The sequence below is a fragment of the Rousettus aegyptiacus genome, unplaced genomic scaffold (assembly GCF_014176215.1).
Source record: "Rousettus aegyptiacus isolate mRouAeg1 unplaced genomic scaffold, mRouAeg1.p scaffold_m13_p_10, whole genome shotgun sequence".
In the NCBI taxonomy this organism is placed as follows: domain Eukaryota; kingdom Metazoa; phylum Chordata; class Mammalia; order Chiroptera; family Pteropodidae; genus Rousettus; species Rousettus aegyptiacus.
The window spans coordinates 249838-275861 of record NW_023416285.1 but is presented as its reverse complement, the minus strand read 5'-3'; the positions used below and the strand labels follow the sequence as shown (position 1 = coordinate 275861).

Here is a 26024-nt window from a genome sequence, read left to right as displayed (position 1 = left end):
GGCTCCTGTAAGCCCACCTGCAAACATGCAAGGCAGCAAGTCAGGGCCGGCTGCAGTCCCTGGCCGTAGCTGGCCACGAGCCTCAGTCTCTGACTGTGGTGAGGACAGGGGCCGGCGCCTGGGATGCTCCGGGCAGAGTCCACGCGTCGGAAGACCCCCTCCCAGCCCAAGGCCATATCCATCACGCTTCTCCTCCACGGTGGACACCAGACTGAGCCCCGATGGCGGGGCTTGGATCCCCGTTCCCGCCCTGCCCCGCCCCAGACTGTGCCTACACAACCGCAAGCCACAGACTGGATCCTGGTGCCGCATGGGAGATACGCATCTGCGCAGGCACGCGCCAGGGCCGCAGGTGCAAACACCTCGCGTCGGTGTCTGAGGGGAACCCGGCCCCAAGCGCCAGGCGCTGGCGGCCGACCCAGACTCCTGCTCTCTTAGGTCTCCCCACACGCCCCGGATTGAACTGGCCGGGGACCTTGACCCCGTAGGCCAGCCTCGCCTCCCGCCTCGGGCGACGCGCCCAGCCCAGGCCCCGCCCTCTCAGGCCCGCCCCACACAGCCCTCCTTTCCCAGGTTCCTCCCCAGGCCGCTTGGCCCGGGCCCTGGCGGACTCCACTTCCCCGCCAAAGCCGGTTCCGCAGCCCGGAGTCCTATTCCCGCCGGCCCCGCCCCTGCGGCCCCGCCTTCCCCGGCCCCGGCCCTTCCCCGCAGGCCACACCTGCCGCGGTTCCAGGCCTCGCCCCCGCCACAGGCCACACCCCGCCGCGGGCTCGGCCCCGCCCCGAGAGTGCGCGCCTGCGTGGTGGCGGCGGGCGCTGTCGGAAGCCCGGCGCCGACCACGGGGCGCAGCCGCGACCACGGCCTCTCTCGTCCGCAGCGCGGACCCGGCTCTCGCCCGCCGCCGAGGCTCAGGCCGCCCCGGCCGGGATGGCGGCGGCGGCCGAGCCCGGGGCCCGCGCCTGGCTGGGCGGCGGCTCGCCACGCGCTGGCAGCCCGAACTCCAGCCCGGATCTGGGCAGCAGAGGCCGTGCGAGGCCGGGGCCGGGGTCCGGGCTGGGGGCCGGGCCCGAGCGGACGGGCGCCAAGCCCTCGGGCCCCGCTGCTCTGGGCCACAGCTTCCGAAAAGTGATGCTCACCAAGCCCACCTTCTGCCACCTCTGCTCCGACTTCATCTGGGGGCTGGCCGGCTTCCTGTGCGATGGTGAGCGCCCGCACCCCCTTGCAGACCGCGGCCCTTGGCTCGGAACGGGCACCTCTGGCCTCTGCACTGCCAGCAAAGGCCTTCCCGGGACAGGGACCCTTGCCCCACAGGCAGGAACGCGTGGGCCACCCCCTCCCCACCTCTCCTTGGAGGTGCTGAGGCCCGGCTCTGCCAGGGGTTTGGGGGCCGTCAGGTGGCTCCACTTCTCCCCCAGGACTGCCTGGGCTTTCTCCACTCGTGGGGATCCAATGGGGCAAGAGCGTGGGGGGCCGCTCCGGGCTGGGTGAGAGGGGGGCCAGGTTCAGTGACGGGGGAAGAGGCCCACCCAAAAAAGGCCGACTCACCCCCGGACGCTGGGCAGCAGTGTGGCTAGGCAGGGCTGGCCTGAGTCCCTGGCTCCTGTGCTCTGCTGCTGGTCCCTTCTTTCCCTGTGTACTCTGCTGCCCACAGGGGTCAGGTTTGGCGCTGCCCGGGCTCAGACTCCCGGACGGTGGGCCCAGAGCCTACCAGCCCGAGTTCAGCGTGCCCCGACAGGGCCCCCGCCCCGCCGCCAAGCCTGCGGCTGAGCAGGAAGGGCCTCCCTCCTCTGGCTCCTGGGCAGCAGTGCCTGCCCTCCGGGTCTGCCCTTTCCTAGTCCTGCTCTCTTCTGCAGGGCAGGTGGGTGCTCCCCGGGGACCACAGCTGCCCCGGGTGCTAGGGGATGGCCGGGTAAGGAGACCTTGCCTTGCTCAGGGAGACAGGCCTTTGGCTCTGGGGAAAGAGGGACAACTCGGGCGGGGGTCCACAGAGGCTTGGTCCCTCGCACAGGACCCCTCTGTCAGGGTGGGCAGCATGATTGTCCTGAAGCCCCACCTGTACCAGGTGGCCTGGCCAGCATGGTGGCAGTTACCCAGTTTCTCTATCATACTGGAGACATTGCACGGCCCTGCTCAGCCCCTGGGGGAGGCAGTGCTTGTGCGGGCTGAGTCGGCTCCGTCTGGACCCTGGGCCCCTGCACAGTGAGGGCCAGTGAAGGCAGGGCTCCCGCTCAGAAGGGCTCAAGGACCGGCCGTGTAGCCCTGCGCCTAGGCCTGGGTGCAGCAGCTCGTGGAGAGAGGCCAGCCCCAGGGGAGATGTGGAGGCCTTCGCGGCAGCTGCGTGGGCATCCTCCCACGCTGGCTGCAGAACGGGCTGCTGACCTCTGCTGGCAAAGGGGCCCGTGAGGATGTGAGGGCAAGAGCCCTCTCCCCGGCCACTGCCCGGCCGGGGAGCACCCAGGATGTGTGGTGTGGGGTGATTGCGCGCTATCTCCGTGGGCCCGCGGAGGGAGCTGGGCTCCGCCTGCCCGCAGCTGCTGCGGGAGCGGCAGCGCTCACTCGTCCTGCGGCCCCGCGTCTCCCACCGACCCCAGCCTGCTTCTGGCGTTCTCTGAAGCAGGGGCTCGGCCGCTCTCGCCAGCCTGCGGAGGAGCGTGTCAGCCTCCTGGGGCCTGGGCGGGACGGGCTGGTCAAGGCCCTGTGGGCAGCTTCACCCAGGGCTGTGCTGGAGAGATGTCCCTCTGCCGTCAGCCCACTTCCCAGCCCCCTGAAGCCTGTGTATCTGGTCCCACCCTAGTGGGGCCCACCCCGGGACCCCATCTTCACTGGCCCCACCCCTGCTGCATGTGCCGCCAGAGACCGCGTGGCCGCTCCTTCTCAAGGTCTTCCCGCATCCCTTCCATCTTTGGGTCTACCTCCCACTGAGCCTCAGTCTCACTGGGCCTCCCCAGGACAGATGGGGGTGCCCCCTTTCTGCTCCGGTAGGCCTCGCGAGCACAGTGCAGCCTGAGTGCTCACTGCCTCTGGGGCGTCTGGGGGCCCCACCCCTCTGGGTGGTGGCCTGCCACCGCCTGCCTCGGCGGGGTCTGGGCCATGTGGGCACGCGGCGTGTGGGAGGTGTACGTAGGGTGCGTGCGGCTGTGTGAGTGACAGAGGGTGTCCCTGGTGAAGCCGGAGTGTGGGGACGTGCAGAGATGCCCATGCACCCCCCTCCACCCTGCAGGGACTAGAGGGGAGCTGGGCCTGCACGTGGGGCAGGGGCCACTCTGGACACCAGACCTGTCATCCAGAATGGCCAGAGCCATGAGGGCCCTGCTACCCACTCTGGGCACTCAGATGAGGGGTGGGGCGGGGCATGGGCTTGGGGTGTCCTGCGGCACTCACGGCGGGGGAGCCCGTCTCTGGGTGGGGCCAGCAGGCATCACCAGTGCCCCATCGTGCCCACAGCGGGATGGGCTGGGGGGCCACCGTGGCACAGCTGTGCCGAGTCGTCCCGTGTCGGCTCTGGCAGAGCGGGCCCACTGGCCTGCCGGGATGCCGGCGCCCTGCCCTGCCACGGCCCCTGGCAGTCCCACTGGGCCCGCGGGCTGCCCCGCTGGCCATCTGCGTGCCCAGCCAGCATCTCTTGATACCTGGGCGGGACAGGGGCCAGCTCACAGGGCTCCTCTTCCCGTAGTCTGCAACTTCATGTCCCACGAGAGGTGTCTGAAGCATGTGAAGACGCCCTGTACAGGCCTGGCGCCCAGCCTGGTCCGGGTGCGTATGGAGCGTGGGCCGGGCCTGGGGCAGAGGGGCCCTCAGGGGAGCTCTTAGGGCAGGTCCCGGGATGGGGGTCAGGCCGGTGGCTGGGTGGGTGGGAGTGGTCCTTTGTGCTGCCCACCGCGTCCCTGCGCTGGGAGCCCCTCCCCAGGGTGGCAGCCGGGCCTCACTGCCTGCTTGTCCTCACCCATCTCCTCCTGGAGCCCCCAGAACTACCTGTTGGTGGCCCCCCTCCACCTGCTCCAACTGGGTTGGCCCACATGTACCACTGGGGACAGGCCTGGGGGAAGCGGCCAGTGCAACTGGAGCAGGTCCGGAGAAAGACCAGAAGGGCTGTCACCTGCCAAAGGGGTGCCTGAGACCGCGTGGGGGAGGGGCAGCGTCGGTCCTGCACAGAGAAGCGGGGGAAGCAGGGGCAGTTGCCAGCGCGCCCCCTAACAGCACGTGTAAAAGTGCATACCCCAGTCAGGCGGGTGGCGGGGTTGCGGGATCGCCCCGTGGAGGGCGGGAGCAGCGCTGCGTGCACCAGGGCTGAGGACACTTTGCTTCCTGCAGGTCCCGGTGGCCCATTGCTTCGGCTCCCGCGGGCTCTACAGGCGCAAGTTCTGCTCCGTGTGCCGCAAGTGCCTGGAGGCGCCCGCGCTCCGCTGTGAAGGTACCGCAGGGTGCTGGCCACTGGCCCTGCGGCTGGCTGGTCAGGGATGATGGGCGGGCGGTGCAGGGGTGGCCTGGGGACCCCAGCAAGAGTCTTCTAGATTCTAGAGCCGCCGGAGCAGGAAGGCAGGTGCTGGGGCCCTAGCAGCGTGTCCAGCTGAGTAGGGCGGGGAGAGGCGCGGAGAGGTGGCGGGCTGTCCTTGCCCCGCACCTCCGGGCACAGGAAGGTTACACAGCGTGGCGGGGTGAGGGCGGGAAGGGGGCAGGGGCCGTGGGAGCAGTGAGAGGCCCCTAACCCTGCCCGCCCCCCAGTGTGTGAGCTGCACGTTCACCCCGACTGTGTGCCCTTCGCCTGCAGCGACTGCCGCGAGTGCCAGCGTGACGGGCACCGGGACCACGTGAGTGCTCAGGGCCTGGGGGCCGGGGGCGGCGGGGCGGAGGCGCGGCGAGCCTGCTGACCGCCCTCCGCCCCCCACAGGACGCGCGCCGCCACCACTGGCGCGAGGGGAACCTGCCCCCGGGCGCGCGCTGCGAGGTGTGCCGGAAGGCGTGCGGCTCCTCCGACGTGCTGGCCGGCCTGCGCTGCCAGTGGTGCGGCGTCCAGGTGGGGCGCGCGCGGCCTGGGGGCGGGGCCGGGGCCTCCTTCCTATCCGAGCCCGTCTGGGTCACAGCCTTTCGAGGTGGGGTCCCCGCGTACAGAAGACAGTCGGGGCTCCCCCTGGTGTGTGGGCTGCGGGCGCGCTGTCGTGGCCGCGCGCGGGAGTCACTGGCGGCCCAGTCCCGCCGTCTCCCGCCCAAAGGCCCCAGGCTCAAGGCGGTGACCCCCCCAGGCCCACACGGTCTGCTCCGCCGCGCTCGCCCCTGAGTGCACGTTCGGGCGCCTGCGCACCCTGGTCCTGCCGCCCGCGTGCGTGCGCCTGCTGTCCCGCAACTTCAGCAAGATGCACTGCTTCCGCGTGTCCGAGAGCGCGGCCCCCGAGCCCGGTGAGCACGGGGTGAGGGTGCGGAGGGGGGGGGGGCGCGGGGGGAGGGTGGCAGGGCCACCGTGAGCACCGGGCCAGAGAGGAACAACGCGCGTCCCGTAGGTGAGGGAGACAGTGTGGACGGAAGCGCCTCGGGCGGCCCGGGCAGAGAGGCGCAGGCGCCGGAGTCCGGTACGTGCCTTGCTGTGGCCTTGCTGTGGCCGCCGCACAGCCCGCCCCCCCCCCGCCCCCGCCCCCCTCCTTCCTGCCCCCTCCCCCCTCCCTCCCGGGTTCACACCCAGCTCGCTCTGGCCCAGGCAAGCAGACCCTGAAGGTCTTCGACGGCAGCGACGCTGTGCAGCGCAATCACTTCCGAGTCATCACCGCCACGCGGCTGGCCAGGAGTGAGGAGGTGCTGGTAAGAGGGACCCCCAGGGCCGTGGCGGGGCCGCGCCAGTGGGCCCCACTGCTCTATTCTGGCCCTCGACCGGCAGGAGGCGGCGCTGCGGGCCTACTACATCACGGGAGACCCTCGCAACTTCGAGCTGCAGGCGCTGCCCACCCCGGGACAGGCTGGCGACGCGGGTGCTCTGCGCAAGGCCGGGAGTGGTGGGACTCTGGAGGAGGACGGCGGCAGGGGCCCTGCGTCCCGTGAGGCTGCTCCTGAGGCCTGGGTCATCCGCGCTCTGCCCCGAACCGAGGAGGTGCTGAAAGTCTACCCTGCCTGGCTCAAGTGAGACCCCTCCCGGCCCGGGGTCTGCCCGGGGGTCAGAAGGGGGTGGGGTGTGTGGCCTGAGCTTCTGAGACTGTCCCCTGCAGGGTGGCTGTGGCCTACGTGTCCATCCGGGTGACCCCGCAGAGCACTGCGAGGGCCGTGGTGCTGGAGGTCCTCCCGCTGCTCGGTCTCCAGGTGCGTGTGCCGTGGCCGGCCCTGGTGGGGGGCCCCACGCGGTGTCCTGGGGGGTGGTGCTGGTGTAGGCCTGATGCCCCGACTCCACCCCCCACAGGCTGAGGGTGCCGAGAGCTTCCAGCTGGTGGAGGTGCTCATGGGCAGCAGGCACGGTGAGTGTTCTGTTGTGGGTGCCCCGGGGTGGCAGGCTCCCGGGGCTCAGGCCGCGTTCTCCCCTGCAGTCCAGCGGACGGTGCTGGAGGACGGAGAGCTGCTGCTGCACCGGCTCCGAGACATCCGGCAGGTCAGTGGGCCGCTGACCGTCCTGGCCACAGTGCCTCCCCGCCCGGCTCTGGGGCCTGTCCGCTTCCTCAGTCCCCTGTTCCTGGACGGTGGGGTTTCGAGCACAGACCTTGAGCTCTCCGAGGGGTGGAGGGAGGACGCCTCTTCCGGCCGGCGCAGTTCAGCCTGGGGTCTCCCCAGGGCCCCTCCCGGGTGCGCGAGGAGGGGCCTGGCGCTGCGACCCCACTGCGCTCAGCGCCGCCCCACCCCCGCAGGCATCCCTGTGGCAGATGGGCCAGACACGCTTCTACGTGGCCGAGCGCAGGGCCGCGGTCCCACGCGTCTCCCTGTTCGTTGGTGGCCTGCCTCCCGGCCTGTCCCACCCGGAGTATGGCAGCCTGCTGGACGAGGCTGTGGCCACCAAAGGTGTGACCACCTGGGCTGGCCCGGGGCTCCTGGCTCCTGGCCGCGGGGGGCAGGGTGGGGGTCCTCAGAGCGGGCTTTGGGGGCTGCTGGGCAGGGCTGGGTCCTCCTGCCCTCTCCCCCACTGTTGCCGCGTTTGTCGTGCTGGTTCCCCACCCGGCGGGTCTCCTCAGCTCCGGGGCCCAGACTGGGACAGTCCCCTAGGGGCTGCTGCCCAGCCTCGCCGGCCCTGCTGGGCACTCCTAGGATAGCCGCCCCTGCCGGGTACAGTGAAGTCGCCCCTGAGCAAAGTGGCTGGGGGCCGGCCCTAGGGGTAGACAGCCCTGGGGACAGGGGCCTGGGGCGGTGAGGCCTCTGCCCCTGCCGACCACAGCCTACCTTACAGCTGGCCTGGCGACCCTGAGCCACGTCTACTCCTCACAAGGTGAGCCGCTGCCCAGGGGCCGGGCTCGGCGGAAGTCGCTCCTGCCGTTACGTGGAAGAGCCCCCCCTTGCTCCCCTGGTCGCGGCCCCCGTTCCGACCTGACCCTCTCCGGGAGCCTGTGTGAGGGAAACGCGTTTCCGCTATCGTCCCACGGGTGGGCTCGTGTCCTTGTCGTGGACACCTTCAGGCCTCCTGGGGGTGGGAGGGCAGCGCCACGGGCCGCCTGTCTTCTGTGGGTCCCGAGCACTTACCAATGTCCTCCGTCCTCGAGGGCACGTCCCCCAGCCTCGGGGGGCTCGGCCGGCGGGGGAAGGGCCGAGGGCGTGCCACACTCTGCCTTCTGGTGGCCTCGCATCCGTCCCCCGTGTCCTGTCTCTGCGTCTGGCCGTCCTCGAGGACTCCCCCAGGGGCGGGACCCCACACCACACAGACACCCTGGGCTGGCTGACCTGTGCTCACAGCCCGCCTGCCGCAGGTGCTGTGGTGCTGGACGTGACCTGCTTCGCAGAGGCCGAGCGGCTGTACATGCTGGTCAGGGACACGGCTGTGCACGGCCGGCCGCTGACTGCCCTGGTGCTCCCGGAGGTGCTGGTGAGTGGGCACTGGGGCCTGGGCCGGGCGGCGGCTTCTACAGCCGGTTCGTCTAATGCTCAGGTGTCTGCTGCACACGCCCAAGTCACACAAGTGGGAGACCTGGCCAGAGGCCACTGGCCAGGGGACCTTGTGGACTCCCGGCCGGCTCTTGCCCTCTGCCCTTGGGTCACTGGGCCTGGCTGGACTCCCTTGCCCAGCAGGCCTCGGATCCCTGCTTGGAGCCTCTGGCCAGCAGGTGGTGCTCCCTGACGCATCGCTGCCTGGAAGAGGGGTGCTGGGTGGCCAGGGCAGGGAGAGGGTGGGCACCGCTGTGGGCACCACAGCTGAGGCCGGACGAGGGCCAGAGCCCTGGAGCCCGCCCTGTGCCCTGCGCCTTCCCGCAGCCTCTGGGCCTCGGCCCTGCTAGCCCCAGGGGTCCCCCAAGGTGTCTGTGGCTGCTCTGCCCTGGGCCCCTGACCCTGTCCGGGGAACCAGGATGACAGCAGAGTGAGCGCAGGGCCTGAGACTGCGGCGGCCAGAGGAGGACGCAGCCCCGCAGGTCAGGACCCTAGCGCTGGCCCCCGGGGCAGGCTCCGGGCCAACACGCCGTTCTCTCTCCCGGCAGCTGCCTGCCCCTGGGGGAGCCGGTAAGTGGTGCCCGCAGGCAGCTCTGCCCGGTGGGTCACACGTCACCCCGAGTGTGTCCTCGGTCTCGGGCCATGGCCATTGTATCCGTGCCTGGCCTGCATGTGTCCCGTCGCGGGGGCCCTCGCCCCCCACCTCGTTGCGTGGACCGAGTTCCCCCACCCCCGTTGCCATCGTGAGACCCCAGCACCCACCCTGTCTTCACTGCCGTGGCAACCACAGTGCCCCATCCTCACCGCGAGGATGCCAGGCTCACCATTGTTACCATTGTGGGAACTCTGGTCTGCACCCCCGTCTTTGCTGTTGTAGAGACCCCAGCCCCCTCCATCCTTGCCTGTGGGGACCCCAGCCCCCTGCCCACTGTCTCCTGGGCAGTGTTTTGGGGGCTGGGGGAACGGGCTTCGTCCTGAGCCTGAGGAAAGCTGTGCTTGTACCCTGGGAGGTGGGCTGCTCCTCTTACCTGCCACATGGGTGGCCAGGGGCCCTGGAGCTGTGTCCTCCCTGACTGCACCAGGTGGCTCCAAGAGGGGCAGGTGAAGTCCCAGGTGGGTTTCCAGCCCGGGCTCATGGCCCATGGATCAGGCGGTGTATGAGGTCTCTGGGTATGTGTCGGCGTGTGGCTCAGGCTGTATGCTCAGCTCCAGGCTGGTCAGTGGCCTCTGGGTGCCGCCTCTGCCCATAGTGCTCAGTGGTTAGCTGAGGACAGCCATGTGCCTCTGGGCCTCGTGCGTGACTTCCTTGGGCGGTCACTGCTAGGCAGGGGAGTGGGGCCCATGCCTGCTCTAACTTGGCCCCGTCTGTCAGCACACCAGGCTGCCCCCAGACTGCCGGCCCCTCCTTGTGTTTGTGAACCCCAAGAGTGGAGGCCTCAAAGGCCGTGACCTGCTCTGCAGTTTCCGGAAGCTGCTGAACCCTCACCAGGTCTTCGAGCTGACCAATGGGGGCCCTCTTCCCGGGTGAGTCTGCTGGGGTCCCCAGCAGGGCCCGGGAGGGGCTTCGTCCACCCACTGACGGGCCTGCGGGAACCCTAGGGCTGTCCTGGGTGGGGGATGAGCCGCAGCCCATTCTGAGGCTGGGCCGCGCCCTCACGACCCTGCTCGCCGCGCACCTGCATGGCCGCGGTGGGGCAACGCCTCTCTCCCTGCCGCCAGGTTCCACGTGTTCTCCCAGGTGCCCTGCTTCCGGGTTCTGGTGTGTGGCGGGGACGGCACGGTGGGCTGGGTGCTGGCTGCGCTGGAGGAGATGCGGCCCCGTCTGGCCTGCCCGGAGCCCGCTGTGGCCATCCTGCCCCTGGGCACAGGTGGGGTCAGCCGGCGAGTTGGGGGCTGAGGCCTCGGGGCTTATCCCTGCCTGCCCGAGTTCGGCGGAGGCCTGGGCCGGAGGGTCAGCCTGCATCTTGCCCCTGCCCCAGGGAACGACCTTGGCCGGGTCCTCCGCTGGGGGGCAGGCTACAGCGGCGAAGATCCACTGTCCGTGCTGGCGTCGGTGGATGAGGCTGACGCTGTGCTCATGGACCGGTGGACCATCCTGCTGGACGCCCACGAGGCCGGCGGCGCGGAGAACAGCCTGGCGGACGTGGAGCCCCCCAGGGTACCAGTGTGTCCGGGGGAGGGTGTGGCCGTGGCGGGACCCCTGCAGGCGACTCTGCGTGTGCATCCAGGGGCTTATCCTCGTCCTACCACACCTGGCGTAGGTGCCAGTACCACTCCATCTATGGACAGGGAAGTTGAGGCACAGAGCAGCGATTGCCAGGTGACAGGCCCAGGGCTGCTGGCTCCAAGCCTGGCCTGTGCCACGCGCCACGCTGCCTTCTCAGGAGGTGGCAGTCACTCAGCAGGCGGGGCCTGGGCAGAAGCAGCTCTGACGATGGCAGCAGAGTTGGGTTGGAGACAAGGAAGCTGGACCCAGCGTGGGCAAGGTGGGGAGCACCTGGTGGGCTGACTGGGGCCATGGGAGAATGTGTCTCGTCCCCAGATTGTGCAGATGAGTAACTACTGTGGGATTGGCATCGACGCAGAGCTAAGCCTGGACTTCCATCAGGCACGAGAGGAGGAGCCCGGCAAGTTCACGAGCAGGTGCCAGAGGATCAAGGAGCTTGGGACCACTCTAGGCAGAGCGTGGGCTGCCCCCCGGTGACTGCGTACCTCCAGGGGCTTCGCCAGCAGGAATAGGACACGGGGGCTGCTTTAGACAGGGCAAGGGCCCCACCTTGAGACCGGAGGCGTCCCCTGCAGGTTCCACAACAAGGGCGTCTACTTGAGGGCCGGGCTGCAGAAGATTAGCCAGTCTCGCGGTCTGCACAAGGAGATCCGGCTGCAGGTGGAGCAGCACGAGGTGGAGCTGCCCAGCATCGAGGGCCTCATCTTCATCAACATTCCCAGGTGCAGTGGCCGGGCCCCCCCGGGCTCGGCCACCCCGCAGCCTCCGCTCTGGCCTCCGGTTCTGGCCCCTGGCGGACTCTGGGCCCTGTGCGGCCTGCACACTTACCTGTGCACCCCTCCCTCTTGGCACAGCTGGGGTTCAGGAGCTGACCTGTGGGGTTCTGACAACGACTCAAGGTTTGAGAAGCCACGCATGGACGACGGGCTGCTGGAGGTGGTGGGCGTGACCGGCGTCATGCACATGGTGAGCGCAGGCAGGCTGGGGGGCGGGGCCCAGCGTGACCCTGCGGCCCGCTGAGCCCGGCTGGCTCTCCCCTGACCAGGGCCAGGTCCAGAGCGGGCTGCGCTCTGGCATCCGCATTGCCCAGGGCGCCTACTTCCGCGTCACCCTCCTCAAGGCCACACCTGTGCAGGTTGATGGCGAGCCCTGGGTCCAGGCTCCCGGACACATTATCATATCGGCCGTGGGCCCAAAGGTATGTGAGTGGTGGAGCAAGACAGGCTGGGCGGAGGGGTGCGGCTGAAGTCCTGCTGCAGTCGGCCCTCCCCTGCCCCGGGGAGGCCAGCTGGCCCTTCAGGAGCACCTGCCTCACACGGAGATGAGCCCCTGGGCCCCCGAGGGGCGGGGCTTCCGCTGGGCAGCACCAGGCTTGAGCCGCCCCCACACGCTGCAATCACAGGACCCCCACTCCTTCCCCTTTTGTGAAATGGGCCGAGGTGGCGCTGGGTAGCCTGCAGTGTCACCCAGCCCTCTGACCTTGCCTGCTTGGGACAGGTCCACATGCTCAGGAAGGCCAAGCAGAAACCCAGGAAGGCCGGGACTCCCAAGGAAGCCTGAGCGAACGGGATGCCTACCCCTGCGGGGGACCCCAAGGAAAGGAGGCCCAGAGCAGTCCGGCTGGCCGACAGCAGCAGCCAAAGGGGATGGGCTTGCCCATGGCCCCGACCTCCGGGCGTCCCTCCCACAGCCCCCTCTGCACCAGTGACTCTGGTGGGCAGGGCTCCACTGGCCAGTCCTCTCGCTCCCTGGGGCCACCACCATGGAGGACAGGCACTCCTCCCTTAGTGTCCTCTGCTACCTGAGCCCTTTGAGCTGGTGGCACTGGACCTCAGGGGGTCCCCCTGGACACTCCTACAGAGCAGCTGGCTCCATGGGCCTTGGGTGTGCCCAGCGCAGACATGGCATCCACCACCAGCTCCTCTGGCCTCGTTTCTCCACTGAGAGTGGAGGCATCTGCCATTTGCTTCCTGGCCCCACCGCTTGCCAGCCTGGCTGTGGCCTGAGTGACAGGGCTGCAGTGCAGAGGGGGCCTGAGGGGATCACATGGGCCCGGCCACCATTCCAAGGCAGCAGCTGGGGGGCACCCCCTGGGGTGGGGCAGAGCGGGCCTCAGGGGACCTGAAGCGAACCACAGTGGGTGAGGAGGAAGCAGCTTTAATCGTCAGGGAGAGTGGGGTGCTCCCTGCCGAGCATACAGGGCTTCAGTGGTCACGGGGCTTCTCTGCACGGACCCCTGGTGATGTGGGGTGTGGCCACTGGGCAGGCCACTTCAGCAGCGTCCCCACCAAGCCCTAAAGTCCAGACAACCATGGAGCCACATCTCGGCTGCTGGGAGGAGCCTTACCAAGTGCTCAGTCCGCCTGGCAAATCTGAGGCCCGAAGAGAGGACCCTCGGCTCTCCTCGGTGTTTGGCCCTTGCCGCTGGTGCCACGGGGGCTTCGTCCTGAGATCTGGCTTAGACCTTGGGCCCCACCCGGCTGCGGTCCTCCAAGCCGCTGTGACGCCCTGGACATGCGCGCATTTTCCATGCCTTGTCCGTGCTTTGCAAGCCCTGGCCTTGACCTGGGTCTGCGGAACTGTCTGGGAACTGTGGCTGGGTGAACCTGTCCCATATTTAAGTACGTGTGGCCCTGCACCATGCTCTCCCGCGCAGCCTGCGTGACCTGAACGCCGCCGCAATTTATATCTGCGACAAATACAGTCTGGGCACCACTGTGCCAACGCCTCGCTCCTCCTTGTGCCCATGGGCCAGTGCATGGGGAGGGGTGGTCTGTAGCCTGGCAGTCTCCAGGGAGCTCTGTGTGGGGAGGGTGGGCTGAGGCAGGTCCCGTTGAGGACCTGGGTTGCAGACACCCCTACACCCCCCTGGAACCACCCGACTGCCTGAGTGTGGGCCAAGGGCAGAGGGAGGCGCGTACAGCACTATAAAGGCAAGTCCCGTGAGTCTGCAATATGAAATCCCACCGTGGAGCCATGAGACACTGCGACCTCAGGCTAGCGGGGGGGACGGGTGCTAGCAGGGAGCAGGCAGCAGCGGGGCCCGCACATCCTCCTCGGCGCCCCGCGCGGGCCGGGCGAGGCCCCGCAGCGTCTGCAGGAGGGCCAGGGCCAGGCGCACGAGCAGTCGCAGCAGCAGGAAGGCGGAGGGCACGGCGATCTGCATGAGGTGGAAGATGGCCGTGCTGAACCGGCTCAGGAAGCAGGTGGAGGCGAAGGCCAGCAGGCTGGTGCAGGGGTACAGCGCGAGCTTGGCGAACATGAAGGCGTGCTCGCGGCCGCCGAACCGCGCCGAGGGCTGCAGCGTCTCGGGCCCGTGCAGCAGGGCCGCGGTCCACGTGGCGAACTGGAAGATGCTGGCGAAGAAGATGATGGCGCAGCTGATGCGCACGCGCGCGAGCTCGTCGCGGGGCTGCCGCGCGAAGGCCGAGGTCTGCTGGTAGGCCAGCGGGAGGCCGCCCACGAAGGCCAGCGAGAGCGCGTTGAGCAGCCCCATGGGCTGCGTGGCCTTGCGGACGTGCAGGAAGAGCGAGTGGTGGGCGAACCAGAGCAGGCCCACCGTGGCGAAGGAGCCGAAGTACGCCAGGAAGCGCGGCCCCGACTCTCTGAGCGCGGCCACCAGGCTGCCGTGGAACCTCTCGTCCACGTCCTTGGCGTCCGGGACGTTGTCCTCGCTGCGGGTGTGAACAGACGGCACGCGCAGCGGCCTCACCATGGGTGTCTGGTCAGTGCTGCAGCCCCTACCGGGCAGCTGGGTCCCAGCTCACCTGAGCTTCAGGTGGCTGGCATGCACTTGGGCACACTCAGCTTGCACGAGCCTGAACTTGCACAAGTTCAACTGCATGCCATATTTTCTTTGCTAACTGGTAGCCCTGCCCGCCGGACCAGAGCCCGCAGCCCCCTTGGCCACCATGGCTGGGTGCTTGTGAGGTCTGGCCGTCCCCGTGAAGCCACCTGTCTCCGGGGGTGGACCTGCAGGCCTGTGGTTCTGATCTGTGGGCCATGTGTTATCGTGGGGAGCAGTTCTAAGACATGTTGAGCGCCAGGCTTCTCCCCTTCCTGGGGCCTGCCGCTCCTGGTGGTGGCCCTTCTCCCCCGTGGAGACACCCTCCTTGCACAGCGCTGCGTGTGCTGGTGGGGGTGGGACACGGAGCCTGGCGCACGGCCTGGGGACCCCACCCAGGTGCTCAGGGCCAGCAGGGCAGGCGCGGTGCCTCTGGGTCTTGGAGGGTGGAGGGGGGAATGTCCCATTCCTGGGCCCCCAAGCACAGCGGCTCCCTGAGCTAGGGTGGCCCTGGCCGCTGCGTGGAAGCAAAGTCAGGTCATTCCGGAAGCTTAGGTCTAGGCCTCAGCACTACCAATGGACACTTCCTCCTAATTTTTATGTATTCACAAATTACGGCAGGAAAGAGCCACTCGGAGAGAACTGAGAGAATCAAGACTGGACTGTCAGACACAAGACATAAAAACAGTTTCTCATGTGTTTTACGGAAGGAAAATGCACTGAAACATGACCAAGGAACAGGAAACTGCCAAGAGGAAGGAGTTTGAAAAGAGGCGAACAAAATGCTCCAAAGTAGAAATAGGACAACTGAGGTTAGGCCTGTGACAGATGGAAGAGGCGGTCCCGAGGGCAGAGGGAAAACCCTACAGGGAAGTGGGAGGGTGGCGTCGGGTGGCCAGGCAGGGGCCCTTACCAGATGTCCAGGATGAGGAGTGTGGCCACAATGGCGTAGACCCCGTCACTGAAGGCTGCCACCCGCTCCTTGCTGAGAGGCTCCTGCCGGTTGAGGTCGAATAACTCTATGCTGGGCGTGGGGGGCTCCTGGGGGCCTGCGGGTGGGACGGGAAGGAGCTGGCCAAGGCCCTGGGGCTGTGGGGTCAGCGTGGACTCTTCCCCAGGGGCCAGGAGCGGGAGGACCAGGGGAGGGCACCCCACAGGGATGCCTGCCCGGCCGCGGGGACTCACCCAGGAGCCTGCATCTGCACCAGCTGGCGGCCTTGCTGAGGTAGGGGAGGAAGACGGCCATCGCCATCAGCAGGTACGACTGCAGGACACACACGGCATGTCAGGGCCCACCAGGAGTCCCACGTGAGGGACCCGCTGGGCGTGTAGGGAAACAGGTGAGTTACACCTCCCTGAGGCGTACACCTATGCGCCAAAGAACACTGCCCGCCCGTGGACAGACGGGGGCGCAGGAGCGAGCCTGCCAGGCACGTCTGCGCCACCTCCCACAACAGGGTGTTACCGGGTGGCCGGGAGGAAGGAAACCCTGACAGGCTGCCACATGACGAACCCTGAAACACCTCTGGGCGCAGGGGGCCAGGCACGGCAGCACCCTCGCTGTGACCCATTTACGTGGAACACTCCGCCCTCTGCCGCCCACTCACCGCCGGGTAGAAGAACAGGGAGAAGCCGGCAGCAGCCAGACACAGCACGGGGCCGCGGAGCACGATGTGCAGGACGTGCCTCCGGTACAGGGCCCGGTGCGCAGAGCCCTGTATCTCGGGGTTCAGGAGGTGCGGGAAGCGGAACGCGTACACCACGATCAGCGCCTGCGGGAGAGCGCGCTGCAGAGCACAGCAGGGGAGTCCTGCCCCGCTGCGGGGGGGGGGGGGCGGGGGCGGGGCGGGGGGGTCTCGGCTCCGCCCACCCCGCCGAGCACTCAGGAGACCCCACTCTCCGCTGCCCACGGCGGCGCCGCACAACGCGCCGTGGCCCCACAGCTCTCAGGGCACCGACGCGCCTCGCCCGCCTCCAGACTGGGGCTGCGCCGGGACACGCATGCGCAGAGGGCAGGCGGCGCGGGAGTCCTACCTGCACCGCCCCGATGGCGATCACGCACATGCAGAACAAGAAGATGCCCAGAGGCACCTCGGGGAAGGTCACCATTAAGGAAAACTGCAGCCAGAAAACACAGAGCGCGGCCTGCAGGCCCAGCTGGCGGCGGTGGCTGGGCCCGGGGCCTCCTCCCTCCAGAGCAACTCCGCGGCATGTTTGAGCTGAGGCTGGGCTCACGGAAACCCAGGCCCCAATTCTCCTGGACACTCGCAGTCAGTGGGGGACAAGGGTATGGGGACCACACACTGCGGTAAGCCTGGGATGGCTGAGGGCGGGGGCACGGAGGAGGCACCTCCACCCAGCCTGGGAACCCCAGGAACATCCCTCACCAGGCAGATGCGACTGCCACCCGGAACCCCTTCTCTTCCCAGCTGTGCAGCCAAGCCCTGGACCACCCGGCTGTCAGCATCCCTGAGGGGGGACCTTCTTGGGCTGTGAGCCCCCTCGCCCCGCGGGGGCCCCGGGGCCCTCAGTGAGGCCTGGGAGGTCGCAGCACTCACTGTGAACGGGAGGAAGGTGATGGTCATCATGCAGGCCTGGGATGGAGGAGGAATGGCCGGCAGGTCACTCCCGGCTGGTCGTCCCACCCGCCCGCCAAGAGCCTCGAGGAGGGGCCGGGTGGGGACAGGGCGCTGGAGGAGCCCCGCGTGCACTTCCGCCCCCAGGGCGGGACTCCACACGCCACCTCCGCAGAATGAAGGGGACTCACCAGGTTGAGCAAGGCCAGCGTGTCGTCGATTTTCCCAACAACCTGGAACAATCTACAGTCAGAGAAAAACAGGAAAACATGCACGTCAACAAAACATGGTTAATGGCATTAAACATCACGCTCTCCAGTATTTTCTGATGAAATATCAAAATACATCATTTTAAACCAAATTTAACTACCTAGTGTGCGAAGGCCGCAGGAAACTGACGCGTGAAGAAAACGTCTCTGGAGACTGCCATGCTAACACTTCCCAGGGTCCCCCGTCACCTTCCTTCCCACTTACAGCCCCTGCTCCGAACAGAGCGCCCGTCTGCACAAACGGATGTGCCGGCAAGCTGTGCGGTGGCTGACCACGCTCCTCGTAGCCACTGACACAGAGGGGCTCCCCTGGCCGCCCAGGAGACCAGAAACCTGAAGGCTGAGCGCCAGCCTACAGCCGATGTTTTCTAGGCCTCACATTCAAAACCACTTTTAGAAAGGGAAACCCGTTCATCCATCACACGTGGGGCCCGTGGGAACAACCCGCTCCACACAGCCCTGACGCTGAGGGAGGCGCAAGCAAGCCCAGCGGAGCTCCCAACAGCTGGGTCAGGACCTGGAACACGAGCTTTGCCAAGGCCCTGCCTCCTCGCCAGGCCCTCCAGGGGGTCCCCCTCAGGGTCCTGGCCCCTCTGCAGACTGGCCTTCTCCTGGGCTGGGCTCAGCTAGGCCCAGTGGGAGCCTCGGGGGGCCAGGACTCAGGGTGGTGCACTTCTCCACAGTCAGAGGAAGGGGCCATGTCCCCTGTGGCCCATGTCCGGCGAGGGGCACAGGGGAGGCCAGGCGGGAACCTGCTGCTCCCAGAGGCAGACCCAGCAGTAGGTGTGGCCAATGAACCAGTGTGCCAACAGGCACAAGTGGCCCTATCCTCCCGCTGGGCTGCTGGGTGGCCTGGCTGGACCAGTGGCCTGCACAATCACCAGCAGGACCGGACAGGGGCCGGCTGTGACCACCTGGCTCTCACCTCCTCTCCGTAAACAAGGGAGGTGGGAGAGAAAAGCCGTTCCCTGAGCCTGTCCCATCAGGAACCATGGCTTTGCTGAAAGCACTGGACACTTTCAATGCATGTGCCAGAGCCTAACCCTGGCCGGGAGCATTTCCTTACCGAGGATGCCACACCCCACCTCTATCTGGATACCCCAGTTGGGGACTTGGGTCTCCTACAGCTCAGAGGCCCTGTTTCCTTAGGATCCGAAAAAACCTCTTGCTCCTTAAGAGAAAGCTCAGGCCCCAGGGCTCGGTTCCTGCGGCCTCGTCCTCCTGGCCAAAGACTGGGGACGGTGATGGAGGGCCGCGCCCCGACTCCCGCCCCTGCACAGCGGCACAGGGGGCCGAGGGTGTCAACTTGCACCCTCACCCTGTGCCCTTGTTGACTCCGGCGGGTAGTAACCCAGACCAGTGTGCACGTCACCCCGTTTCGTCAGGCCCGTGAGCTAGAGGTCCCGACCTTTCTGGCGCCAAGGGCCGGTGCCCATATGAGAGTCTAATGTCTGGGGATCTGAGGCGGAGCTGAGGCGGTGACGCTAGTGCTGGGGAGCGGCTGCAAATACAGATGACACTTCGCTCGCTGGCCCACCCTCACCTCCTGCTGTGGGGCCCGGTTCCTAACAGGCCACGGACTGGTACAGGTCCATGGTCTGGGGACTGGGGACCTCTCCCGTAAATGGTAAGCCTTGCCATTGCTGTATCCACAGGAGGAAGAGGAGGCTTAGAGTGAGGACTCCGGTGAGGGGCAGGGAGGGGCTGCTTGACACCCCAAGGTCGTTGGTACGGGGAGTGCATGCTTTCTGTCACGCTGACCCCAGCCAGGCGGGACCTGCAGTCCCCAGGCTTATGCACTGCAGGAAGGCCTGGCCAGACCCGCACCTCGTGTGAGCTGCCCAGGCCACAGTCACGATGAGAAACGTCATCAGGTAGACAGCAATCCTGGTTGCCAGAAGTTTCTGTACACTCTTGTCGAACTGCTGAAATAGAAGAGCACAGTGTCAGACAGCTGCGCGCCACGGTGCCCAGCCGCTCCGGTGGGGACGGGCTCTCCTGAGCCCAGCAGGGTCCCTCTAAGGGGGGCTCCAGAACAGCAGAACCTGCACCGGGCCTCAGTCACCATGTGGGGTGCTGGCTGCCCAAGCCAGGTCCCACCTGCTTTTCTATTAATTCTCACCAAAACTCTGCGAGAGACATCGTTATCGTCTTCCCAAATGAAAAAGCCAAACTCTGAGCAGCACCCCCCACCACCACCACTACCAAAGGCAGCCAGGCCAAGCAGGCTAGTAGGGATGGGACCACAACCAGGCAGAGATGTAGTAGGCCCTGCACCGCACACCCTCACCCCTCCGCCTCGAGGATGCCCCATCCACACACCAGGAGGCACCCAGGGCCTTCAAGTGTCCTCCAGAGTCGTATCTAGCTTCTAACTGTGTTGCCATTTAACTTACAGAGCAGAAACATAACAAGTTGGCTCTAAGTGAAAACTGCTTTAGAATACCGTCCCCACTCACCTCCATGACAAAAGCCGCATGTGTCCCTGTGTGCCCAGGAAGCCCAGGCAGGAGCATCTCTCCTGGAGCCCAGAGGCTGCTGGGCCTGCTTGTCAGGCAGACAGGCCACCCTCTCCCCCGAGAACCCTGCGAGGGGTGCTCCAGGGGCAGCGGGCTGAGGCGCCTCACCATGACTCGACGCCGGGCGGGCCTATTGCACGTTCCTTCTCAGCCTATCCTGGGGCTCCCCATGAGGGCAATGCCGCTGTCCACAGGCCAGGGTCTCCCTGGCCAGGTTTGGGCTTGTGAACCCTCACCCGCACACCAGATGTTGCAGACTGTGCCCAAGTACCTGTTCTGGGGAGATCTTCGTGTGGGTCACAGGCAGGATCTGTGGGAACAAAGGAAACTGAGATACTCCTTGGGCACTGACTGTCCCTCGGGTGCCAGGGTGTTGGGGACTCAGGCCAGTGCTGGGCGGCCTCGCCAAAGCTGCCTGGGCACACAGCCGGGGGTCCTGGGCGAGGGGTGGGGCAGGGGAGGCTCTGAGCTGGGTGGGCCCCACACGGACCATAACAGTGGCGATTATGGACAGCAGGGCGTCGCTGAAGCTGAGCATGCGGTGGGAGTGCTGGGTCCCGTCGGCAGCGTCCTCGTCCTGTGTGCCCGCGGCGGAGTCTCCCTGCACGCAGAGGGCTGGCTCTGGGGTCCCGGGCCTGGACATGGTGGGGCCTGGAAAGCAGCGCAGGTCTGAGTGTGCCAGGTGCTCCCGGGGGCCTGCCCCGCTGGAAGGTCACCACGCGAAGATCAAACGCACTCTATGCACTAGCGGTAAGCATCCTGAGAATGGATGTGAGGGGACAGTTCCGTTTACAACAGCATCAAAATACTCAGGAACAGATGCAGCGAAGGAAGTACGAGGCGCTGCTGAGAGAGAGTACAGACCGGAACAGAAAGGCACCCTGTGCTCACGGCCTGGGAGACCGATGCTCGTCGGTACGGCGTCAGTGCTTCCCAGCTCATCTATGGGGGCGACGGGATCCCTATCAAAAGCCTGAATTTACATAGTGTTGGGTCGAGTTTGCTAAAAAAAAAGTTAAAAAAAATGTTGCACCTGCGTCTACAAGGAATTTTGGTCTTTGGTTTTCTTTCTGTGCAACTTGTCAAATCTCCTCCGAGTAACGCTATTCTGACAAAGTGAGCTGGAAATGCCGCCTTCCACCAGTTCTAAGTGGATGTTTAGAACTGGTTTTATTTCTTTTTTTTGACTGTTTGGTGTGGAATTCCCAGTGAGGACATCCAGCGCTGCAAGTCCCTTCGAGGGAATGTTTTTAACTACAAGTTCGGTGCTTTAAGAGACGGAGAGCCACTTGGGTTCCCGTTCCTTGAGTCAGCTTTCGCAGTGCCTTTGCTCCTTTCGTGCAGGCTGCTGAATTTACTGGCATAGTTATGTGTGTTCTCTGGTCACCCCTTTAGCTGTGACGCCATCTCATTCATAGCGTTAACTTTTCTTTTTCTTGTTCAATTTGGGCAGATTTCTCTATTTTATTGATCTCAAAGAATTGGCTTTTGGTTTCATTGATTTTCTCTATTATTTTTGTTTTGTTTCATTGACTTCCACCGTGCTATTATTCCTAACATTTACTATTTATTACATTGGTAAATATCAATGACATTTATCATTTTATTGTAAATTACATTATTACTTTGGATTTCCTTTGCCCGTTTTTCTTATGGTGGATACTGAGGCTGCTGATTTGAGACCTAGTGTATAGTAGTGTTTTAGACATGTACCACAAATTTTGAAATGCTGCATTTTCATTTTCATTCAAAATTCTCATTCCCCTTTTGATTTCTCCTTTGCCCCACAAGTAGAGGGTCAAAAGTGAGTCATTTAGTTTCCCACATTTAGATGATGTTCAAACAGCTATCGGTTTATTCTAACTTTTTTTCATTGTGGCCAGGGAACATATGTTTCATATCCCATAATATGGTCCGTCATTATAACTGCCATTCATACACTTGAAAGTGTGTCTCCTGCTGTTACTGTGTAGACTGCTCTTTGGAAGTCATTAGGTCAAGCTTATTGATAGTGACTTTCTGGGTACCTCTTCTATCATTTACTATGAGTGTGACACCTCCAACTGCAACTATGGGGTGTCTGTCTGTCCTGGTGGTTCTGTTAATTTTGCTTCATGCATTTTAAAGCTTTATTACTGGGTGCAGAACTGTTTAGGATTGTTTTGTCTTTCTGATGCGTTTACCCTCCGTCACCATGAAATGACTCTCAATTTCTGGTAGTATTCTTTGCTGTGAAATCTGCTACAGAATACAGGTATGTGGGGCTAAGAGCGCATATTCAGCTTTGGGCACGTATGTCCAAGGTGAGATCTCTAAGAACAGATGTCTACAAGTTCAGCGGGGAGATGAGGCCTGGAGACACGGATCTGGGTTCAGACGGAGTTACCAAAGGGGCTACGGCAGTGCCAGTATGTAAAGGGACTCTGTAAATACTCAGGAAATAAAGTCTGAGCAGACACTGGCTTCCTAAGTGACGACACCACTTAGAAGCCTCTACCTGATGCGAGGCGTGTGCGGAAAACTTCATGGTGTCCAAATTCAGATGAGCCTCCACCTCTGTGAGGTGTTCTGGCGGAGACAATCGCCAGGTTTTCCACATTAACTGTTTTTGATCCTTTCCACATTGCTTAAACCTTAGCTCCCTCAAGTCCCTTCTCATTTCCCATAGGTGTTTTCTTTTCCTCATTCTCAGAGAAAATCCGAGCCGTCGGAGAATTCTTTCACTTTCGTTTCAGTAAACACAGTTCCCTGCAACTGCAGTCCTTCTTCCTCCCCTCACAGTGAAAGGTGTTTTTGTGTCCAAAGTGAAGACTATCCCCTCCCCCCACACACACTGATGTCGTTTCCGCCCATCTTCTGGGGGCTTCACGTTGCTGCTGCCACCTCTTCTCTGTCAGCGCACTTTCTCTTGCCACTGGCTCCCTCCCTTCCATCAGCTTTGAACATTTCAACACCACGTCATCCTTCCATACTTGCTCCTCCACAGACGAACTTCCTGAGTCTCTACCTCTTCATTTCTTTACTCCTGTTTATGCTAATGAATAGCTTCCACCCCACCACTGCAATGGGACTGTTCTCGGCAAGGTCACCGACGATCTCATCGTACACTTTTCATTCTCCTTTTTCTATGTGACTATTAAGTAGCCTCTGACACTACGATTTTAGCTCTGGAATCACCCTCTCTCTTTGGCTCCATGACATAATGGTCCCTCGGTCTCCTCCCTGCTTCCCTGGCTGCTCTTTCTCCAAACACCTGTCCACTGTCTGAAGGCTCTAACCCTTCTCTAACGACGCTGTCCTCACGGATGCGCTCTTCGTCTGTTAGAGAGTCAACTGCCATCCACATGCTGAGGCCATCCAAATACCTGTCTCTAGCCTGGAGTCCTTCCCGAGCTCCCCTTCCTTGTACTCCACGTACCAGGCAAATGCATTGGTTGGTGAAGCCATACGACTTGTGTGGAATTCTAGCTGTATCACCTGTTGACTGTGGCCAAGTAATGACATTATCGAGTCCGTTTTCTCTCCAAAAAAAGTGGGGGGGATTAACCATATTCTGCCTTCTTCCCCAAGATACTCTAGGATAAGGACAATGAACCACTACGTAGAAGTTATAAGCAATAAAGCACTGCTGTTGTTATAAAGATGACATGTATTAGCCTGTCAGGAAAGAGATCTTTAATAGCTTCAGATTCTGGAAAAATTAAGATGTTGACTGGGGCTTTCAAAACCATTTTTAAGTTTGAGAATGAATACTCTTATTGAAGGGTTTGCAGCCTCAAACATGTACATAAACCAGACAGGTGACAGAAACGAGCCAAGCTGGTCAGGTGAATGAGACTGTCTTACCTGAGGGGGCAGCTCTCGGTGATTGGTGACACACGGGATTCTGGGTCCAATGATGCCGGGTCTGATTTTCCTACAGAAGCTGGAAAACCGGGTTTTTAAAACTTACGTTTTTCAGTCTTTTAGTAACAACCTATTCCTTTAAGAAAAACGCTCATGTGGAGCCCCCAGCAAGCCAAACAAGCCAGGCCCATGGGCGGTGCCACCAATCTTATTAAACGTCGCCGCGAGGCAGAGCTACACCGGCCTCGAGCGCTGTTGCCCGGGGCCGGCCCCGCCCAGGTCCCCGCGCGCACGACGCCCTGGGGCGTGGGAGTGCGCGGGGCGCCGGGCTACCTGAGCCGGGGTCCCCGCGGCCACCCCTCCGCCGAGCGGTGCCGCAGTCGGCCGCCGGCCGCGGTCGGTCGCCGGGCGGGAGCCGCGAGCCCGGCCGCCGGAAGTTGCCCGCGACCCGGACTCCGCGCATGCGCAGCCTGCTGGCGCGGCGGAAGTGAGCGGCGGCGCTCTTCCGGGTCTGCGTCACGGCGTCGGGGCGGAAGCTGGTGCGGCTCGGGGCTGACGGTTGCTGAGCGGACCCCGACGCCCCACGACCCGGGCCCCCGCTCGGCGCCCGCGGAGGGCCGCCGCCATGTCGCTGCTGCAGTCTGCGCTCGACTTCCTGGCGGGCCCGGGCTCCCTGGGCGGCGCCGCTGGCCGCGACCAGACCGACTTCGTGGGGCAGACGGTGGAGCTGGGCGAGCTGCGGCTGCGGGTGCGGCGGGTCCTGGCCGAGGGTGAGGCCCGGGCCGGGTGCCGGGGGTCAGCGCGGGGCGCACGGGCGCGGGGCGAGCCGGGCGGGGTCGGGAGGGTCACGGCCAGGCGCGCGGGGTCAGGCGCGGGCGAGGCAGTCACCGCAGGTGCGGGGCTGACCTGCGGCTGGGGGGGAGGCTGTGGCAGTGGAAGGAGATGGCGGGCAGGCGGAGAGCCTGGGGGAGGTGAGGGCAATGGTGGAGGCCGAGGGACCCAGCAGGCTGAAGGCTGGAGTCTGCGGGAGAGCAGCGCGAACTGGCCCTTCCCTTGGCGTCGAGGGCTGCCGCGGGCCGTGGGACAGCACCGGACTTCTGGCGCCACCTTGTCGAAGGTGGTTGCAGTCCTGTCCTTCCTGGGTGTTGGGACACAGACAGTGCGGGTCCTGTAGCCCTGCTCCAGCCCCCATCCAGGCGAGTGTTTCCTCGCCTAGCCCAGTCCGACCGGTCAGTGCGGAGGAATTTCCGGGTCAGTCTCCGGCTTGTGAGCTGGGCCCCTGCATGCTGCTCCCAGCTTCCTGAACGTCCTCTCTCTAGCTCACACAGCACTTGTCACCAGCGTTGGTGCAGTCCCGTCTCTCCAGTGGGTTCTCCTTACACTGTGTTTGGTGGTGCCCACAGGGGCGTGTCAGGTCGTTAGAGACGCCATGGGAAAGATCGAACCCCTCTGTGACAGCTCGCAGGGCTGTAGGTTCAGCCTGTCGCGGTGGCCACCCCTGCGGCCATCTGTGTACAATTGGAGATGGGAAACCAGCTGACCGTTCTGTCGCCCTTGTTCCCGAAGGCCTGTGGGGATCTTCTGGCTGCAGCACCATCGCACACTTTTCCTCTTTTGGCTGTGGACAGACCCAGGCTCTTCCCGTGGTGGGGACTGGTACCTCGCCTGGCACTCTTTCACACCTGTTGAGACAGCGAGAGTTCCCCCCGGACCAATTCATTCATTCCAAATATACCAGGCAATTGTCTCGGTTCTTTAAGAAATTCACAGTAGACAGTCGGTGGCTTCTACCTAGCGGAACTTAAAATTAGACACATGCTCCCGTGACAGAGGACAGCACTGTATGGGAGGACCCTCGAGGTGGGACAGACAGTGGAAGAGGGTTCTCAAGGGCCCAGCTGACGTGGGAGGGGAGAGAGTGCACCCCTGCCAAGGACAGGAGCAGGGCCCGGGGCCAGGAGGGGTCACCGCAGACGGGATGCACATCACTAGGTGCCCAGGGTGAAGAACAAGGAAGCATGACCGGCCTCTGTGGGTATGCAAAAGGTCCCACTCCCTCTGCTGTCCAGGCAGGTCAAGGGGCAGAAGTCGTTACGAGCGGGGGACTTCTTCCTATTAAGTTTAATGGGTGGCTTGCGGTCTCTGAAACCTGTGAAGCCTCTTTCTGAACAGAAATGGTAAGAACCCTATCTGGAGTCTTTCACGTAAAACAGTGATGTCAGAACACAGGCTGTAGAAAGTCAAGCTTCCTGGATAAATACGGGAGGATCCCAAGCCCTAAACCCGTGGGTGCCAGTGTTAAACCTTTCAGAATTCAGGTTTCAGGAAGAAATGCATCTCCTGTGTATCCTGGAATAATCCCGTAGGGGTTGAACAGTGTTCTTTAATCAGACACATTCATGTATCTGCTATTAAACGAGTAAGTACTCTCACCGCGGGATAACTAAGTCTTTAAATGGCCCCCTCACCAGTTCGCATTAGGTCTTGGCCCACCTAAATTTGCGATAGATCAGGTTTTGCTGTCAGATGATTTAGGGAAAAGATATGGCTTTTCATAGCTTTTTGGAATTCACATGAAATGGTGTGGACAGAGCTGTGGAGCCAGACAGCTCACTAATCTTTTCAAAATTTGTTCTAAGTTTTCATTAAAAAAAAAAAGACAAACTGTAGGGCAGACCCAGTGTCTGGATGGGTCCTGGGGTACATTCCTCTGTCGTCCTGCTGTGGACCCACTTGCTCCAGCGTGCCACTGCCAGAATGGGT

The 26024-nt window shown here is 64.0% G+C and overlaps 3 protein-coding genes and 1 long non-coding RNA gene across 15 annotated transcripts in view; 3 read left to right on the top strand and 1 right to left on the bottom strand.

Annotated features, from left to right (window-relative positions):
• The first annotated feature begins 834 nt into the window (after positions 1-834).
• Positions 835-12987, top strand: DGKQ (diacylglycerol kinase theta). 7 transcript variants are annotated; one of them, XM_016159269.2, is made up of 23 exons: positions 852-1201; positions 3674-3753; positions 4312-4411; positions 4723-4808; positions 4889-5014; positions 5241-5394; positions 5496-5564; positions 5690-5790; positions 5867-6105; positions 6192-6282; positions 6380-6434; positions 6504-6565; positions 6819-6969; positions 7352-7510; positions 7866-7981; positions 9413-9564; positions 9760-9908; positions 10020-10198; positions 10583-10683; positions 10843-10989; positions 11122-11233; positions 11313-11465; positions 11765-12987. In XM_016159269.2, exons 1-23 carry the CDS (start codon positions 928-930, stop codon positions 11825-11827), a joined length of 2919 nt encoding a protein of 972 aa, XP_016014755.2. In that variant the 5' UTR covers positions 852-927; the 3' UTR covers positions 11828-12987. The 7 variants fall into 7 exon arrangements, 5 of the variants coding, with proteins under 5 accessions (XP_016014754.2, XP_016014756.2, XP_016014753.2 ...); XM_016159271.2 differs by having other exon boundaries at positions 853-1201; positions 7352-7390; XM_016159268.2 differs by having other exon boundaries at positions 850-1201; positions 5690-5784; positions 6380-6565.
• TMEM175 (transmembrane protein 175) lies at positions 12409-23651 on the bottom strand. 6 transcript variants are annotated; one of them, XM_016159273.2, is made up of 12 exons: positions 23595-23651; positions 23262-23340; positions 19906-20066; positions 19687-19725; positions 18724-18821; positions 16819-16870; positions 16610-16645; positions 16086-16169; positions 15659-15823; positions 15237-15315; positions 14965-15100; positions 13284-13941 (listed from the first exon to the last, which is right to left on the bottom strand). In XM_016159273.2, the coding sequence occupies exons 3-12, from the start codon at positions 20056-20058 to the stop codon at positions 13284-13286; spliced, it is 1500 nt and encodes a 499-aa protein (XP_016014759.2). In that variant the 5' UTR covers positions 20059-20066; positions 23262-23340; positions 23595-23651. The 6 variants fall into 6 exon arrangements, with proteins under 6 accessions (XP_016014760.2, XP_036083256.1, XP_016014759.2 ...); XM_016159274.2 differs by lacking the exon at positions 23595-23651 and having other exon boundaries at positions 12409-13941; positions 23262-23560; XM_036227361.1 differs by lacking the exon at positions 23595-23651 and having other exon boundaries at positions 18724-18818; positions 23262-23561.
• On the top strand, positions 15905-21355 carry LOC118608636. Its single transcript, XR_004953005.1, has 2 exons — positions 15905-16359; positions 16481-21355. It is a non-coding gene; the product is annotated as an uncharacterized LOC118608636 (long non-coding RNA).
• Positions 23652-23782: 131 nt separating the features above from the next.
• The window catches only part of GAK (cyclin G associated kinase), a 38425-nt gene continuing 36183 nt past the window's right edge, over positions 23783-26024 (top strand). Inside the window, exon 1 of the mRNA XM_016159255.2 lies at positions 23783-24031. Coding sequence (XP_016014741.2) covers positions 23887-24031 — 145 coding nt within the window. The 5' untranslated portion in view covers positions 23783-23886. The remainder of the gene's footprint in view (positions 24032-26024) is intronic.